Below are 19,244 nucleotides of genomic sequence, written 5' to 3'. Positions count from 1 at the left end.
AACTGGGAGATCACGACCTGAGCCGAAGTCAGATGCCTAACCGACTGAGCCACCCAGGCGCCCCTCTTTCTCCCAAATATTTAGGAAGCACTTACTGTATGCCTGCTAAGATGGACAACGTTCTTGCCCTTGTAGAGCTTAGAGTCTAGTGGGCAAGTTGGACCACACATAAATAGATACATCGTGACAAGCAGTAACTAGTGTTATGAAAAAGAAGAGGAGGAGAGAGAGAGAGTCCAGGGTAGGGGGGGAGCCACACTCCATTAGACAGATTGCTCAAGGACACGTCACCTCCCAGAGGTGAGCAGAAGCCTGAAAGAAAGGGGTCAGGGCACTCCAGGCGGAGAGGACCTCAAGATAAAGACCCTCTGATGGAGAGAGACTGGGCCCAATACGCAGTTCCAGTAAGATCACTGGCTGACGTGTGGAGAACCGTGTGGAAGGCACAAGAGGGGTATGGAAGCAGAGACTGGTTAGAAGGCTAGCACGGTCTCTCGATAGGTGCCGGTGGCCTGCTCTAGGGCGGCAGGGGCAAAACAGGTGAGAACAGAGTGGATATGGGAGATTTTCTGAGGGCCACATACACAACAATCCTCAGGGTCCGGGATATACTTCTTTATATCGAGCTAACGTCTTTCTTCTCTCTTAGTCTTATAAAGGAATAAAGGAATCAGACAAATCTGGAAACCGGGAAATTTTCTCACTTTAAATCATATTTCAGTTATATTTTCAAGTAAAACGAGCAGTACGCTTTCCTTTCCTATCTAGACACGTCTCCCAGTGAACTAGCCCTACATTTAAAGCCACTGATTCATTCATCCGAGAAATGTCTAAAAAGACATTTTCCCTGTATTTCCAGACTTTTCAGATGCCCTGTATGAACAAATGTGCCTCGGCCTTCCACTCCCTGCTAATTATCTGACCGTTTCCTCAGTGTCCTACAGCTCCCTAGGGTTAGCTGCTGCCCCGGCCCGCTCCTGGGCCTCTGGAGGCTTGCCCTGTGTGCGACGCTCTTGTAGGAGCAGGGACTCTCTCGTACCTGTGCTTCTTTAAAGGGACCCAGACTGTCCCTGACAATTGGCCCAACTCTGTTCATCCTTCTGGCCTCAGCTAAAGGGCTGCGAATTAGGGAGATCCTCTCTGCCCCCTGGGCCAGGCTGGCACCCTGGATTCACACACCCCACTACCAACAGAGTGGGCAGTCGGTACGTGTTACCTACAGAGAAAGTTCTGACCGTCACAGCTAGATGTTTAATCGCCCTGCAGAAGAATGTGCCGTGGCCTCTCTATTGTAGCGACAGACAGGGACAAAGCCTTGAGTCCTTACTTCCTCTGTCGGTGAGACCGTTTCACGGGGCACAGCTCATGGAACGACTTCTGGCTGGTGAGCCTGGCTACCAGTAGATACTTGTTTTGGGTGATGAAGTCGTCAATGACCTGCTTCTTCATACCTCGGGCCTGCGGAAAAACCAACAAACAGTTGATTTTTAGTCCCTCTGCTCACTGCCAATGGGCTGTACGTAGAAGCTGAAAAAAAATGTGGCTGACCCGTGAAGTTGTAATTTCACGTTGTATGGTGACAGCAGATGGCAGCCACACTTGTCGTGAGCACAGCACACAGGGAAGCAGGGTCACTAGCTTGTACACCTGAAACTAATGTCATGTTGTAGGGAAACCGTACTCAAGAAAAAAAAATATAAAAAAGAAGAACTGGAAGAGAAATGTGGTGGACCCTGGCTAAAGTGATATAATAAATAAGACAGGTCTTGTCCGAAGAAATAAACACGTGGGAATCTATTTGACAGTGTGGGGCCGGACGCAATGACAGAACTACTTCAAGTCAAAGGAAAATCAAGTGCTCTTTCCACTGCAGAGTTTTTGTATACTTTTTTTTTTTAATGTTTATTTATTTATTTGTTTTGAGAAAGAAAGAGAGAGCGAGAGAGCGAGCGAGCATGCACAAGCGGGGAAGGGGCAGCGAGAGAGAGAATCTCAAGCAGGATCCATGCTGTCAGCATAGAGCCTGACGTGGGGATTCACCTCGCGAACCGTGAGATCATGACCCGAGCTGAAATCAAGAGTTGGAGGCTCAACCAACTGAGTCATCCAGGTGCCCCTGTATAAGGTTTTATGCTGGCAGATTTAAAAAGTCACTTTGTTTTGTTTTGTTTTTATGGATTTTATTTTTAAGTAGGCTCCACACCCAACATGGGGCTCGAACTCATGACCCCGAGGTCAAGAATTACATGTTCTATGAAATAAACCAGCCAGGCGTCCCTTAAGAGTTATTTTGAATTCCAGGCAAATTTACTTCCATTTAAGCTTGGCAGTAAACTGAACAATTAAAAATAAACTCCAAAGTACCAAGGTTACTAAGTATAAAAGGCAGACTACAAAACCGTATGATGGCCACTTTGTTTTTACTAATTTTTGTGCATTTCAAAGAGCTGAAATTAGACAGACAGCAGCCTGTCTGACCACAATCTAGAAATCCATATAAAATGTCAACTAGAAAATCTTACATTTTAAGAAACACACTTTGAATCACCTACTGAACTAAGAAGAGCTTATCAGATATTTAAAAAATTCTCTGAATCTGAATGACTCATGAAAACGCTATTTATACACGCTGGGGTATAGCTAAAGCAGCACTTGGAGGGTAATGTTAAAAAATGAATAAAACAGAAAAGAAATTAATGACCTAGAGGCCTATGTCCAGAAGTTAACAAGAAACAACAAAAAATATGAAAGGAGAAAGAAGGAAATGATAAAAACAGAGATCCATGAAGCACAACAAACGTAGGAGAAGAAGAAGAAACAAAGAAGCAAAAAAGCTAAAGTTGGCTCTCTGGGGGAGCTAATAATCCAATGGACAAACCTCTGGTAAAACCCATTGTGAAGACAAGACAGAGAGCACAAATGACCATTATCAAGGATGACAAGGAGGTATCACCACCTGTGTTGCAAAAGTTAAAGTTATTTGAGGACTTAGATGAAAGAGAAAAATTTCTAGAAAAATACAGCAGTATCTGAAAAAAACAGAAAACTTAAAGAGTTGTATAACCATTAAAGGAGGTGAATTGGTGGTAGTCAAAGATCTTTCCTTAAACACAAACTCAAAGCCCAGATGGTGTTACAGATGGTTTCCATGAAACTTTCAAGAGGACAATCCAATCTTACATAAAGTCTCCCCCAGAATAGAAAAAGGGAGAACGCACCCACCTCACTTCCTGATGCAAAGCCTCACATGGGCCTCAAGAGAAAGAAAAGTCAGAAGTCAACCTCGTTTCTGAACACAAATGCAAAAATCCTAAACAAGAGTTTAGCAAACTGAATCCAGCAGTATACCCAAAGCATAATATGATCCTGCTGGACTTATCTGATCAGCTCAAATTAGGCTTAACATTAGAAAATGAATTAATCGGGGCGCCTGGGTGGCTCAGTCGGTTAAGCGGCCGACTTCGGCTCAGGTCATGATCTCGAGGTCCGTGAGTTCGAGCCCCGCGTCGGGCTCTGTGCCGGCAGCTCAGAGCCTGGAGCCTGTTTCAGATTCTGTGTCTCCCTCTCTCTGACCCTCCCCCGTTCATGCTCTGTCTCTCTCTGTCTCAAAAATAAATAAATGTTAAAAAAATAAATACAAGAAAATGAATTAATCTAGTTGGCACATTTTATTTTATTTTTTTTTTATTTTTTTATTAAAAAAAAATTTTTTTTTTCAACGTTTATTTATTTTTGGGACAGAGAGAGACAGAGCATGAACGGGGGAGGGACAGAGAGAGAGGGAGACACAGAATCGGAAACAGGCTCCAGGCTCCGAGCCATCAGCCCAGAGCCCGACGCGGGGCTCGAACTCACGGACCGCGAGATCGTGACCTGGCTGAAGTCGGACGCTTAACCGACTGCGCCACCCAGGCACCCCAACATTTTAGATGATTAAAGATTAAACACAAAAAACCAAGATAATCTCAATGGATGTGGAAAAAACATCTGATAAAAACCAATACCATTCAGGTCAACAATAAATAGAAGGGAACATCCTTAATCTGAAGAGGGTAGCTACAAAATGCCTTCTGCAAATGCCACACTTTATTGGGGAAATGGAGATCAGGAACAAGGATGCTCCCCCACCCCCCCATCACTACATTTCTAGTCTGCGTCACACCAGAGGTCAGCAGTAAAGTAAGAAAAAGAAATAAAATAGGGGCGCCTGGGTGGCTCAGTCGGTTGAGCGGCCGACTTCAGCTCAGGTCATGATCTCGCGGGCTGTGAGTTCGAGCCCCGCGTCGGGCTCTGTGCTGACAGGCTCAGGGCCTGGAGCCCGCTTCGGATTCTGTGTCTCCCTCTGTCTCTGCCCCTCCCCCGCTCATGCTCTGTCTGTCTCTGTCTCAGAAATAAACAAACATAAAAAAAAAATTAGAAAATAAAATAAAATAAAATAAAATAAAATAAAATAAAATAAGGGCTGGAAGAAAATGAAGCAAAACTGCCATTAATCTCAGACGACATGACTGCAATTCAGCAAACCCGAAAGGTGGTACAGATAAATTATTTAAATCAGTAGGAGAGTTTTAGCAAGACTGCTGGACACAGAGTCAGTGTTTAATAATGAATGGTATTGGGGTATTGAGCCCCGAGTCAGGCTCTGGGCTGACAGCGTGGAGCCTGCTTGGGATTCTCCCTCTCCCCCTCTCTCTCTGCCCCTCCCCTGTTCACACGCAATCTTTCAAAATAAATAAAGAAAGAAACGTTAAAAAGATTAACTGTATCACCTAATACCAGCAAACAAAAAATGTAATAACAAAGATACCCTTTCCAACGGCATAAAAAATATGAGGTACCTAGAAGTAAGCTGGAAAAAAAGCATGATCTTTACAGAGAAAATTATAAAAGCTTACAGAGGGCCACGTGGCTGACTCAGTCGGTGGAGGGTGCAACTCGTGATCTCGGTGTTACAAGTTCGAGCCCCATGTTAGGTGTAGAGATTACTTAAAAATAAGATCCTTTTTAAAAAAAAAAAAAAAAAGCTTATGGAGACATATTACTGAGCACCTAAACAAATGGCAACAGATCTATGATGCTCATGGGTAGAAAGGCTCAATTTTGTCAAGAGGCATGTTCTCCTCAAACTTATATAAAATAATTTTTTTTTCAGATTTTTGTTTATTTTGAGAGAAAGAGAGAGTGCATGTGTGTGAGCAGGGGAGGGGCAGAGAGAGGGGGAGAGAATCCCAAGCAGGCTCTGCGCTGTCAGCACACAGCCCCACCCAGGACTCGACCTCACAAACCGCGAGGTCATGGCCTGAGCCAAAATTGAGAGTCAGACGCTCAACCGACGGAGCCGCCCAGGTGCCCCTCTCCCCAAACTGATTTAAAGAATCAATACCTAATCAATAAGATCCCAACAAGTTTTCTGTTTGTTTGTTTTGATGGAACTTGACAGACAGAACGTAATGCGTATACAAAATGTGCAAGACACCAAGAACGGCCAAGGTGCTTTTGAAGCCACTTCCCCACCCTGCTAAAATCCAAAAAATAAAGTGGGAGGATTTGCTCTGTGAGCTATCATGACTCTTTCTAGATGGCTTCTACCGGAGTACAAAAGACAAACTATAAAGCTTTTAGAAGCTCCACGGAAGGATTATCCTTACTACCTTGCTGTAGGGAAAGACGTCCTGAATAGTAAACAGAACCAATCATAAAGGAAATTGTTGATACAAGCGACTACATTAAAAGTAAGAACGTGTGTTCATCAACGTGATACCAAACACAAGAATATATGCAGAGCATCACTGGTCACATAACTAAACAGTGGAAGGATCTAAACGTCTGTCAGCAGCAGATTGGATACGCTGTAGTATATTCACGCCAAGCTCCACAGACAACACGTACAAACCTCACAAACATAAGCTGGCAAGAGCCAGACGCGCCAGGAATTCACACTCCATGAGTCTAGCTGGATAAGTGACTGGCTACAAACCATCAGCGAAAAGGGAGACAATTCAATAGAAAAAAATGGGTGGAACACTTGGTGGGCATGCCACCAAAGGGGAAGGAAATCCAAAAGGCCCATAATCAGCTTCTTTGTGATTAAGGGAAACGCAAAGCAGAAGTACAAGGAGATGCAGCTACAGACTCAGTCAACTCGGAAACATGAACTTGAACTGGTGTTGGCAAGGACGTGCAGCACTGGAACTTTCGCCCGTGACTGGTGGAGATGGAAACCGGTAACATCACTTCGGGAAACACACCACCTAGAAACGCTAGAGATGTGCACAGCCCAGGGCCCAGCAATGTTGCAACCAGATACACCCTAGAGGCAATGGGTCTCAAAACTTTGTGGTCTCAGAACACCTTTACGCTTTTTTTTTTTTTAAAGATTTTATTTTTTATGATGAACACTGGGTATTCCATATCACTACATTCTACTCCTGAACCAATATTATACCATATGTCAACTAACTAGAACTTAATAAGTATTTGAAAAAACGAAAAAAAAAAAGATCTTATTTTTTAGGTAATCTTTATATCCAAGATGGGGCTCGAACCCATAACCCTGAGATCAAAAGTCACATGCTCTACTGACTGAGCCAGCCAGGTGCCCCACCTTTACACTCTTAAGATTACTGAGGACCCCAAAGAACTTTTGTTTAATGTGGTTTTTACCTATTAATATTTATTAGATATAAATTAGACAAATTTTATCTTTTTTTATTTTTTAATTATTTTTTTAAATATTTATTTTTGAGACAGAGGGAGACAGAGCATGAGCAGGGAAGGGGCAGAGAGAGAGGGAGACACAGAATGTGAAGCAGGCTCCGGGCTCTGAGCTGTCAGCACAGAGCCCGACGTGGGGCTCGAGCTCACGGACCGCGAGATCATGACCTGAGCCGAAGTCAGGCGCTCAATGACTGAGCCACCCAGGTGTCCCTGTCATATCTGTTTCTGTGTGCAACCTGTGGTGATATGTTGTTTTGGCTGAAAAATCCAGCCTCATATAGATACACAGTTGGAAAAGGGAGGTTTAGTTTAATAGCTTCTTTTTTTTTTTTTTCCAGATAACTGTGGATATTCTTTGCTACTATGTAAAAATTCGATAGAAAGTAGTTTGTTAAAGGTTAGTTGCTATCTGGATTCAATGGACTTTAAAAAAAAATTTTTTTTTTTAAGTAATCTCCATGCCCAATGTGGGGCTTGAACTCGCGACTCTGAGATCAAGAGTCACGTGCTCTACCAACTGAGCCAGCCAGACACCCCTGGATTCAATGAGTTTTTAATACTTTGTTAAATTCATAGTCACTGAACACCTTGCACTTAGAATGGATCTTTTACTCACGCATGATTTTTCAATATCATGCACTGGTTATTTGGATAATACTGGTTCACTGATCTTCCAAATGCTGACAAATTTCATTATACATATAAAACAAAAGTGCGCCACATTGATGAACCAACTTTATCATAAAATTCTGAGAAGTTCATAATGGCAGATATCAATTTTTCAAAATTCTAATTTTCTTGGAAACCTGAATTTTGTCATTGGCAACAAATGCCATCAGGTGTTTCCGTTCAAGTGCTAGGCTCACTACATTCAGCTTTTAGGAAATGTCTGCCCCAAACCCAAGTCTGAATAACCACAGGTGTCTGTCACTTATTCTTTCAAGTCAAAATAACATCCCGTTGGGGCGCCTGAGTGGCTTAGTCAGTTAAGTGTCCAACTTCGGCTCAGGTCATGATCTCATGGTTCTTGATTTCAGGCCCCGCATCGGGCCCTCTGCTGTCAGCCCAGAGCCTGCTTTGGATCCTCTGTCCCCCCCTCTCTCTGCCCCTGCCTCGCACCTTCTCCAAAAAAAAAAAAAGTTCCATTAAAAAGGGCTAGTTCAAAACTCATGAGTTAAGTAATCACACAAATGCTCACCCTCAAGACAATCTTTATACCCTGCCTGTAGCAGCAGTGTGTTGTCACAAAGAATATTAAAAATATCCAAGAGACATGTACTCAAGGGTCAACAGATTTATTAACAAAATTATACTTGTTACTGCTTCATCAAGGGTATTAAGTGATAAATGAGGGTGGTTTTGGTTAGTTTCTATGGTGATTGCTTAGGAGTGAAAACACATGCTTACTGGTGGTCTGGGGCCTAGGCTTTCGATTACCGTCTGGGTTGTGCCCCGGGGGGTTTTACCCACCACTGCTTTCGCACCATCAGGGCAAGTGTCAACACAGAGACAAAGGACCAATTATGTTATGTCTCTGTGTGATTATGGAAATCATTCTGAGCTCACAGACTTCCCACCCCCACTCCAGCGTCCGTGAACCTCGATCTGACAACTGCTGTCCTAGAGGCACCCAGATGGACCGAGATGCACACGGTGTTCATGGCGACACTGCTCCTAAAGCCCCGAAATGCCCGTCAAAAGAAGGATGAACCAAGATGTTACCGTGCGGCCAAACATACTATCCAGCAAAGGAAAACAAGCTCGGGAGAGCTCCATGAGACCAGTGGTCCTGCTGGTGTCACCTACTAAGTGACTTGACGTCGGGAGTCACTTTGTATCATTTTATGTCCTTAATGAACATACTGCTAAAGCATCCACCGTGCCAGTAATTTTCTAAGTGTGTTTGAGTTACAATTGTCTACAAGGGATAAATAAATCATTCTCACGAGTAGTAGCTATTACTGAAAAGCAATTCGGGAAGTCGTCAGAGATTGACCTTGGATTAAGATGATCTTTTCTCTCTACGCCGCCAGCATGTTTTCGTACGGACCCTCTCAGCTCCTCAGTCGCCATCGGGCACCCCCTTTTCAATTGCTGACGGCTGTCCACAATTTTGTCCTTGGCCCCCTTCTCTCCTTACCTCACATAATCACTGGGAGATCGCTCCACACTGAAGAGTTCCGCCTCTGACCACTCACTCGTGGCCTACAAATCCCTCTCCCCAGCTCCCTAAGACCCACACCCCTACACCCGACTGTCCGATGGACATCTCCCCTTAGATTCCCTGTGGGCAGCTCTCACCCTGTACGTCCACGGCTGAATTCGTCACCTTCTTCCTAAACCTGCTCTTCTCTCCTCACTGTCCACTTCCCCCGTCTGCTTCTGTCACACGCGATGTCCTACCTCATTCCCATCTCAAGTGCCCTTTCCCTACATGCGCGTCTGAGTGAGTCACCTAGGCCGGTGGATGGGAACTGCCTTTAGGCCTCTTCTCCTCTAACTGGGCCGTGAGGACAAAGACTCACTCTGGATGTCAGGGCGCCTCTGTATTCATTACACAGCAGGCAGGCGATGAAACGTTTACTGCATGAAAGAAACACAGGATTTTACAGAACTTCTCCTTCCGGCTTCCTTTAGGAGAAGGTGAGTCAAGGGGTTTTTTTGATTTTTTTAAAATAACATTCAAGAAATAAAAGAATACGTGCTCATTGCAGGGATTTTTTAAAACCCCAATATGCAAATGACATGCGATTTTACCATCAAGAGATGTATTTATTTCCAGCGTTCTCCTACGTGCATGCACGCACATATACACACATGCATACATGTGGTTACAAAATTGAGATCAGTGTTGAAACTGTGTATACGGTTGACATGTGTTGATCTTTTAGTCTCTGTGCTTTTATCTGTTTCAGTTTTCAGTATCCTACAGACTTCATTTAAATGATTTTGTCTGAGTTATTAACTAATATGTCTTGCCTTGCTCAGAATGGAACTCTGGTCTGAGATGACCACAGAGTCCCCACCGGCTGCAGGGTGAGGCCCCTCAGTTATGCATCCTGCTTGGTCTTTTTGACATTATGTCACGAAAATCATCCCCATCATTCAGTGCTCTTGAACTGCCATTTTAATTGGCTACATGGCTGTAGAGCAGTCCCTGTTTGGGATATACCAATAATTAGCCTACTGCTGCATATTTATATTTTCTCCCCAGTGAAAACTGTTACGAATGATACTCAACATCTCTGCATTAAGTTTTGGCTGAATTCCTAGTCCCCGAGGAAAGATTCCTAACAGGTAATCTCATCTTCCCAAAGGTCTTTACTCAAACATCATCTTTTTTTTTTTTTTAATTTTTTTTTTTTTTAATTAAAAATTTTTTTTTTCAACGTTTATTTATTTTCGGGACAGAGAGAGACAGAGCATGAACGGGGGGGGGGGGGGCAGAGAGAGAGGGAGACACAGAATCGGAAACAGGCTCCAGGCTCTGAGCCATCAGCCCAGAGCCCGACGCGGGGCTTGAACTCGCGGACCGCGAGATCGTGACCTGGCTGAAGTTGGACGCCTAACCGACTGCGCCACCCAGGCGCCCCTAAACTTTTTAAAAATGTTTATTTTTGAGAGAGACAGAGAGACAGCTCAAGTAGGGGTGGGGCAGAGAGAGAGAGAGAGGGAGACACAGAATCCAAAGCTGGCTCCAGGCTCTGAGCTGTCAGCACAGAGCCCGACGGGGGGCTTGAACCCAGACTGTGAGATCATGAGCTGAGGTGAAGTCGGTCGCCTAAGTGACGGGGCCACCCAGGCACCGCAAGCATCATCTTAATGAGGCCCTTCTTGGCCACTCTGCCTTAAAAAAAAAATCGCCCCTGCTCTCCTGATATTCCACATTCCCCTTTCCTGCCGTTTTTCTCCTTAGCACTTCTCCCGTATGACATGCCACCATGGAGTACATTATGCCAATTGTCTGCTGTCCCCGCTAGAACACAGAACAGACCCTAGGACAGGGAATTCAGGGGATTTTGTCCAGGGCTCTGTCCCCAGCACACAGGGCAGGGTTTGGCTCATGCCGGGTACTCAGGGGTAGTCTTTTCCTGAATGAATCTAGACAATGTATATATTATCACCCAATTGCTTTTCTGAAAATTCTGAAGCTTCCTCCAGCGAGCAAAACAACAGAGTCCTGTTTCTCTATACCCTCAACACTACTGAGTATCTTCGCTTTGAAAATCTTTAACAATGTGATGGGAAAAGAATATGTTAAACTGGGTTTTCTTGATTAGTGAGATTTAATTAAAAAGAACTTTTTTTAATGTTTATTTATTTTTGAGACAGAGAGAGACAGAGTGTGAATGGGGGAGGGTCAGAGAGAGAGAGAGACACAGAATCTGAAGCAGACTACAGGCTCTGAGCTGTCAGCAGAGAGCCCGACGTGGGGCTCGAACCCACAGACCATGAGATCATGACCTGAGCCGAAGTTGGATGCTCAACCGACTGAACCACCCAGGTGCCCCAGTGAGATTTAATTTTTAAAAGTGATTCTCGGTCACTGGAATCTCTTCTCAGAATTTTGTTCATATTCTTAGCCCATTCTTCTTGGAAAGTTTTACTAAAATTTGTTTTTATTGAGGTGAAATTCACATAAAATAAAATTAGCTATTTTTAAATGTACAATCCAGTGGCATTTCGTACACGCACAGTGTTGTGTCACAATCACCTCTCTCTAGTCCCACACATTTCCATCATCCCAAAAGAAAGCTCTGTATCCATTAAGGGGTCACTTTCGGGAAGTTCTGTGTTGATCTCTTTGACTAGAAGAAGCTCATGAGAAATTAAAGATATCAATCTTTTTTAGATTGGTTGTAAATATTTCCCTCAGCTTATCGTTTAACTTAAAAATTATAAAGTATGTGCAAATTTTAAACTTATAATCAAGTTAAGATTTTCCAATAAGACTTTTAGCTCTTCTTTATCTTAAGATCAGATAAATATTCATGTATATGGTCTCTGAGTTAGTTTAAGGTTTTTAAAAAAAATTTTTTTTTTACGTTTATTTATTTTTGAGAGACAGAGACTGAGCACAAGGAGGGGAGGGGCAGAGAGGGAGGGAGGCACAGAGTCCAAAGCAGGCTCCAGGCTCTGAGCTGTCAGCACAGAGCCTGACGTGGGACTTGAACTCACAAACCATGAGATCATGACCTGAGCCGAAGCTGGACACTCAAACCGACTGAGCCACCCAGGCGCTCCAGTTTATGGTTTTTTTAATTCCTTTTTATTATTGTTTTACATTTGACTTTTGAATTTATTTTTGTAACTTAGAAGAACATTATTGATTTTCTGACAGGAGCACTTTAGAGGGAAAAGATGATTATTGGTTCTTATTTTATTTTTGTGGCAAAATACACATAATGTAAAAGTGACCATTTTACCCATTTCCAAGGGCATAATTCTGTGACATGAAGTATATTCACACTCCTGTGCAGCCATGTCCAGACTGTCCATCTGTAGAACCTTTTCACTTCCCAAACCAAAAGTGTACCCACTAAACACTAACCCCCTGTATCTTCCTCCCTGGGCCCTGGAGTTACCATCATTCTAGTTCCTGGTGAAAGAGGTGTTTTTTTTTTTTTTTTTTTTGAGCAAGATAGTACCAAATCAGATGACAACCAAACTCATTTTTAAATTTTGTGCCTCTGAAGAAATTCAAAACGAATTTCTCCTCCTCACTTGCCTTGTTCAATTTTGTTGTTTACAAAGGTCAAGATAAAACATGAGGGCAATCTCACAACAGGATGACTCTCACGTACCTGGATGACATCTGCAGGCTTGTTGATGTGTTCTTTAAAGACCAAGATGGTGGGGGTGTAGACGTTGACGTTGTATTGCCTTGTTATCTCTTCTGCCCCTCTCAAGCCGACGTGTACGTATCCAAATGACAAGTAATCCTTGTATGCAAAAGCGGTCAACTGTTAGGGTGCAATAGAGAGGAAGAAATTAAGTTGAGGGCACGGAACCACACGCACCATGCGTGACTCGTTCATACCAGCGGCTGACGAATGTTAGCTTGTATAGCCCCACTCAGGTTGCTAGACCCTGGTGCACTCGGAGGAATTCTATGGTGTTCCACGCATGCAAACTGTACCAACAAAGCTAAACACAGGGATTTCTGTGTGTGTGTGTGTGTGTGTGTGTGTGTGTGTGTGTGTGTGTGTACAAAGAGAGGAAAATATTCATTTTACTGAGATCTGCACTGGGTCGGAGGTGTGGCGTGTTTGAGGCATTACCTCAACCCTGTACGATGGCAGTGACTGGGCCCAAGGTCAAGGGGGACACTCTCCTCTCGCATCTCAGGTCCCAGCGCTAGCCAGAGGTGTGCCGCAAGTGCAGGACCACAGGGTGTCTGTCACTCAGGGGGCGGGTCCGGGTCCAGACAGGCTTCAAGGGAATCACACAGTCACCCCGGGGGTCGGTTCTACAACCTAAGTTTCAATGTCTTCGTCTGTAAAACACGGATGGTCTCTGTATCGCTGGGCTCTTCTGAGGACTAAATACTGGCACGTGTGGGGAAGGCACACTAGCGCAGTAAGGCCGCCCATAGGTGCTCTGTGTATGGTGGTTAACGCCCATTTCTGGTCTTTATAAACGCTTCTTTTTGGATCAGCTCTTACTCGCGGGAAGGGCAAGCATATTGCAAGTTCCCTGCACCAACAGAAGGGCAAATGTTCCCCCGGCATGCAAAATACCTTGTACAGCAGTGGTACGACGGGCATTTGGTCAAACAGAAGGACGTGAGGTTTATTGTCTTGCTGCCAGCCAGAGAGGAATCGGACGTAATTTTTATTTGTAACCTTAAGTTGAAAAGAGGATGTCAGTTTCAGTATTTGGTTCTCAACAGCCGCATTGTAAGGCAGTCAGGAGATCGTGAGACAAAATCACGTATGTGTAAAAGATTGTTTTGTAAAAAATAAATGCAGACGATGAATCTTTTGTCTTTCTTTGACTAAACAAAATGCTTTAAAAGAACAGAGCTATTGATTTCGTGTTTTCAGGTGCCCCACTCTGACAGACTGAAATCGTATGTTTTCTGAAACAATTGCTGAGTATGCTATAAAAAAAAAATTGAACTTTCGAATTTTAGACTGTGCTTCGTAATCTATTAACCTGCGGAAGATAAAGCAATGATTGCTCCTTCAAAATGGCTTTTAAAAAAACAAGTGGGCCCACTCAGTCTATACGTTACACGATTTCATTCATTACCATCCGATTTGCTACTTTCGTGCTTCCCTGTTTATGCCTTAAATAATCCTACCGAGAGAAGAAGAAACATGAATACATTAAAATTCTACCTAGAAACTTTTCATAGTTAAAAAAAGATTTATCTTTCCATTCTGCTTCCAGAATGATCTATATTAAACCTCAGTCTGGGCACTTCACTCTCTGCTCAGCCCCCTTCAGTGGCTCCAGCCAAGGCCCAAGTTCCTCAAAGGGGTAGCCAGGCCCTCGGAAGTCCTCGAGATTCCTGTTAATGCCTCTCATCTGGTCCTCTCCTGCTCACTAGTGACTGCTTCATCCAGAGCAGGCTGTTGCCTGTCCCAGACCTCCTGGGGCCTGGAACTCATCCCCTACCACCTCTCCTCCTCCCTTGGCAAACTCTGTCCAGGAAGCCATTCCCAGCTCTCAAGGACAGGCTCTTAGCATATCAGACGGAAATAATCACCCACTAGACTGGGAGCTCCTTGAAAAGTATCCACTTGCAGTGCTTGGCATAGAATAGTTATTTCATAAACGTTTGAGGACCCATTTGAACAACCTGTGATTGTTCAAAATTCCCTTTGACAATTTCCTTTCACACTAACTCCAATGAATATTTCTTCTGTGGATAACGATGCTGGCGGGGTAGTCTATGAATCGTGCATGTGGAAACAGGATGCAAATGTTGGTATGTTCACTCTCCCTGGTATATAGTTAAAGGACTGAATCACTTAAAGCAAACAAGAATCCTGTTCTTGGGGTGCCTGGGTGGCTCAGGCGGTTGAGCGTCCGACTTCAGCTCAGGTCATGATCTCACGGTTTGTGAGTTTGAGCCCTTCGTCGGGCTCACTCCGGTCAGCGCAGAGCCTGCTTTGAATCCTCTGTCCCCCTCTCTCACGGCCCCTCCCCTGCTCATTCTCTCTCTCTCTCTCTTAAAAATAAATAAAACATTTAAAAAATATATAAACTTAACGCATTAATTAAAACAAAAAAATCCTGTTCTAGTTCCTTTGATCCCTAACCTCAGATACTGGGGGAAAGAATGCTTAAGTATAAAAAATCGTAAACTAGTATGAACTGTTTGTGCCTGGCTTTTTTAGCTCAACCCTTTGTTTGTGAAATTATTCATATCGTTGCATTACTCTAAGTTCTGAAAGTTCCAGACATACTATTTGATTTTGTGGAATCTCGCGTATTCCATAGATGTGATTAAGTACTGCTTAATACCAAACGTAAGGTGCCCCCTTAGAGCAGTAGGCAGCACTTGTCAGTCTCATGTAACCAAATGTAATTCAATTTGAATACTTTCATAGACAAGTACCTTCAAATTCACCAGTCAGAAAGAAATCCCTCATCCTACGTTGTGATCTGAGTTTTGCTCACAAAAAGAGAGCCCCTGTCGTTTTAGGCTCAGATCCCCACCTCTGTGTATATGTGCACGGTGGTCACTAACAGGCAGGGATTCCTTCGGTTGTTCTACTTTGTTTCGATTTTCAGTCTCCTACTGACTTCATTGAAATGATTTCGGGTGAACGATTAATTAATTAAGTAAGATATGTCTTGCCCTGTTCGAAACGACACTCAGGCCTGAGAGGACTGCGGACAAGAGTTCGGGACAGCCAGGGGTCCCGGGACCTCGTAAATTTCTTCTCCGCCGGGTACTTACTTTCTCCACCAAGTTCCCTGGAAGAAGACTTTCTACAAACTGTCGTAGGTTCTCACGGACGACTGCATTATGGAAGAAGGAGATCTTCCCATTTATGATTCCCAGGATGGAGGGTGTGCTGTGTGCTCCCAGGTGATGGGCCAGGCGTCTCTCGTACCCAGCGTGGACCACACCGATTCCTACACCTGGAAAGCAGGGAAGACTTGCATGAAGCCTTTTATACCCCCCCACCCGCGCCGTGGTGGATGAAGAAAGGCTGGTACTTTTCTGGTGTGCAATCGAAATCCATCCTGACCCAGCAGGGGACGATATCTTTCCCAATAGGTTGTGTATCAATGTTTTCGTTGCTGACATTCTAAATCGGTTCAGTTTTTCTGCAGAATAATCTGGCAGTATTTAAGAGCGACAAGTCTTTCTTTTAGTCTGTTATTCCGAATTTTGGGAGTAGAACATGAGAAAATACTTGAGAAGAAAAGAAAGCCATCTGCTCCCCGTGTTCCTATGCACAAAGAAAAAAACCTGTGAACAATCCAGGGATTCAACAACTCGGTAACGGTTGGAAAAAATAATTACGATTTATCGATCGAAGTCATGGTCTTCTCGCTCTTGAGAGCAAATCTCCCTGTCCTATTAATTACTTTGTAGAGATATTAGGAAGTGCACATTCTCAAAAGGAAAAAGAAATTTAGGTAAAATCACTCGGAAGCCCAATCCCGTTACCTACTGCTACTATTTTGGTATCTCTCTGTGCCTTTTCTTCCCCAAACATCTATATATAAAATAAAATAGAAGCATCTGACACTCATTGCACTTAATAGTTGAATAATTTTCCTCGCTCCTCCATCAGCCGATACATTTGGAGAGCTCTGCGAACACTGAGGTACGTGAAGTATTAATAGCCAGCAAAGACACGCGGCTTCTCTTGGATGTCCAACAGACTTCTCAAGCTTAACACTTCCCAAACCCACCTCCTGATCTCCTCCCCCAGGCCTGTCCCACGCAGGCCTCCCCTGGTCACGGACGGGGCCCCTCCCTTCCTGTTACTTGGACGGAAGATGGGAGTCATTTTCCACCTCTTGCCTCTCACACCCCACGTCCAATCTGTCAGCAAGTCCTGTTGGTTTCGTTTTCAAAATATACCAGGGATCTGACTGTTTTTCTCCGTCTTCTTTAGGCTCTCCTCTCTGAGACATCAGCTCTCCTCCCCCGTGGCTGCAATACCCTCCTAATGGCCTTGTTTCTCCCGGTCTCCCTGCGGTCTACTCTCAACGTACTGGCCGGACCATCCCTTCGAACACACAAACATGGATCAGGGCACTCCTCTGCCCAAACCCTGCAAACACTTCCCGTTTCACTCAGAATAAAAGCCCGTCTTCACAAAGGCCGACAAGACCCTCTGTGATTTGGTCCCCGGTTCCCTTCTGCCTCCTTCCCCTCCTCCCCTCCTCACTCACCTTGCTCCAGCGCCCAGCATCCTTCTCTTCCTTAAACACACGGGCATGTTCCTGCCTTAGGGCCTTGGCACTGGCTCTCCCTTCTGCCTGGAGCGTGTACCTCCCTGACCTCTGTGCAGCCGACTCCTTCGCCAGCTGCAGGCCCTTCCCAACGAGGCCCACTTGGCTACCATGTTTGAAACAATACTCCCCCCTCTTGGAATCCCCCTCAACCTGCTCACTTTCCCTTTTCCCGTAGCACTTCCCACCTTCCAACGTATCACACACTTTCCTTTCTCTGTCGATTGTTTGTTGTACATCTGCCCCTGCTAGGATGTAAGGCGGGGATCTTGGTTCGGTCACTGGTGTATCCAAGCAGCAGATCGGAGCATGGCACACAGCAGGAGCTCACTGAAACCGGGACATCAATCTTTTCGGTTTTATTTTTGTTTTTTAAATTAAAAAAAAATTAAAAAAAATTTAACGTATAGAGAGAGAGCGAGCGCACGCGCGCACGTGTGCAAGAGGGGGAGGGACAGAGAGAGAGACACAGAATCCAAAGCAGGCTTCAGGCTCCTAGCTGTCAGCACAGAGCTTGACGCAGGGCTCGAGCTCATGAACTGTGAGAGCATGACCTGAGCCAAAGTCGGACGCTCAACTGACTGAGCCACCCAGGCACCCCTAAGTTTTTAAGATTTTTAAGTAGGTTCCATGTCCAGTATGGAGCCCGATGTGGGGCTTGAACTCACGACACTTCGATTAAGACCTGAGCTGAGATCAAGAGTCGGATGCTTAACAAACTGAGCCACCAAGGCGCCCCCATTAATCTATTTGAATACTGAAACTGCTTTTGGCTTTCACTATTACCAGAGTATTCTGATGGGCATCCTTGTATGTCTTTGTGTACATATCTTTGTGCACTTGTGTGATTTCCTAGTTAAGTTCCAAAAACGGAATTACTAGGTAAACAGCAGGGCTCACAAGCTTCACACATTACAATTGCTGAGCAGACTGAACACATCTATTTGCAGGCGACCTGACGGTGACCCTTGGAGTATCTCAAGGGCAGGAAAGGAGGAACCTTAAACATCACATAGTCCACCCCTCATTTCACAGACAAAGTGAGCTTCAGAGAGATTACGTGATCCTGGCTGGCAGAACTGGTAACACTGTAGAGCAAGAATCCAAACTGGATGGTCTAGAGCCAAGTCTCGTACATTGGGCCACACTACAGGCATTACAAATACTGATGGAATAATGTCAGTAAGTGGAAGTGCATATAAGATTCTGTGAGAAGAACAAGAATATAGCAGGCACACACATTGAGAGGTTTGGTTTTCTGTGAAGTCAGGAAGAGACATCCCCTAGGGAGGTCGAGCGGCCACACAGCAAAGGCCCAGGGGCGGAATGACCATGTCCTGAACCCTTTCTAAGTTAGGCAGCGTGGCCAAAGCTTTATAGACGTTTTCACTTTTCATACAAGTATCCTGAGTGGTCAGTGTAGTTGCCTTCATGGATGAGGACCGCAGTGCCTGGAGAGGCTGAGGACAACGGACCTGGCATTACAGTTAGCGTGCAGTGGAACCAGGACTTGAACCCAGGCCTGGCTGCTGCCTGGCTTGGAAGAACGACCTCTTCTAACCTAGGTTCCAAATACTGGAGGCATCAATTTCTTAGAGTCGGGCTCACCCTAAACCATCTCCTATAGACCAGACGCCAATTTATTATACAATCCCAGGCGGTACGCTCAGGTAACTGCGCCATTCCGGGTGTCCTCTACAGGGTTTCGGGACACCCGGGGACCAGAATCAGTAATCAGAAAGGTGGCTGGTGGGCCTGGAGTCAGGATGAAGGATGCAGGCAGCCCTGGAGAGCAAAGGGAAACCGGAAAGATCTTCGGAGCTTGCTGTTCCTTCTACTCTTGCCCCAGATATCCCTGAAGCTCGCGGTCACACCCCTTGTGCGTTGCCTCCTCAGCAAGGCGTGTCCTGTCTGGCCAGCTTCAGCCTGTCACCTCGCCCTGGCCTTCTCTAGTACCTGCCCTGCTCACCACGCCGTTGCCCTTTGATGGACTCGGTTTCATTTAGTTGTGTGCAGTCACTAGAACACAGCTCGATGAGTACAGGGACTTTTGCTTATTTGGTTTACTGCTGCATCCAGTTCCTGGCACTTACTAGGTA

At 44.8% G+C, this 19,244-nt stretch overlaps 1 protein-coding gene across 5 annotated transcripts in view; it reads right to left on the bottom strand.

Moving 5' to 3' along the window:
* The window catches only part of DNAJC16 (DnaJ heat shock protein family (Hsp40) member C16), a 44,325-nt gene that overhangs the window by 9,766 nt on the left and 15,315 nt on the right, over window positions 1-19,244 (bottom strand). For all 5 annotated transcript variants that reach the window (XR_003971147.1, XR_003971148.1, XM_030327117.1 and 2 more), the window contains 4 exons: window positions 15,632-15,816; window positions 13,458-13,562; window positions 12,522-12,680; window positions 1,328-1,458 (listed from right to left, as the gene is read on the bottom strand). Coding sequence is in view for 3 of the 5 variants with exons in the window: in XM_030327117.1 (XP_030182977.1) it covers window positions 1,328-1,458; window positions 12,522-12,680; window positions 13,458-13,562; window positions 15,632-15,816 (580 nt within the window). In the remaining 2 variants the exon portion in view is untranslated. The remainder of the gene's footprint in view (window positions 1-1,327; window positions 1,459-12,521; window positions 12,681-13,457; window positions 13,563-15,631; window positions 15,817-19,244) is intronic.

This window comes from Lynx canadensis, chromosome C1 (assembly GCF_007474595.2).
Source record: "Lynx canadensis isolate LIC74 chromosome C1, mLynCan4.pri.v2, whole genome shotgun sequence".
Classification (NCBI taxonomy): Eukaryota; Metazoa; Chordata; class Mammalia; order Carnivora; family Felidae; genus Lynx; species Lynx canadensis.
Note: the sequence above shows the minus strand (reverse complement) of the source record. Positions and strands in the feature narration are given on the sequence as shown.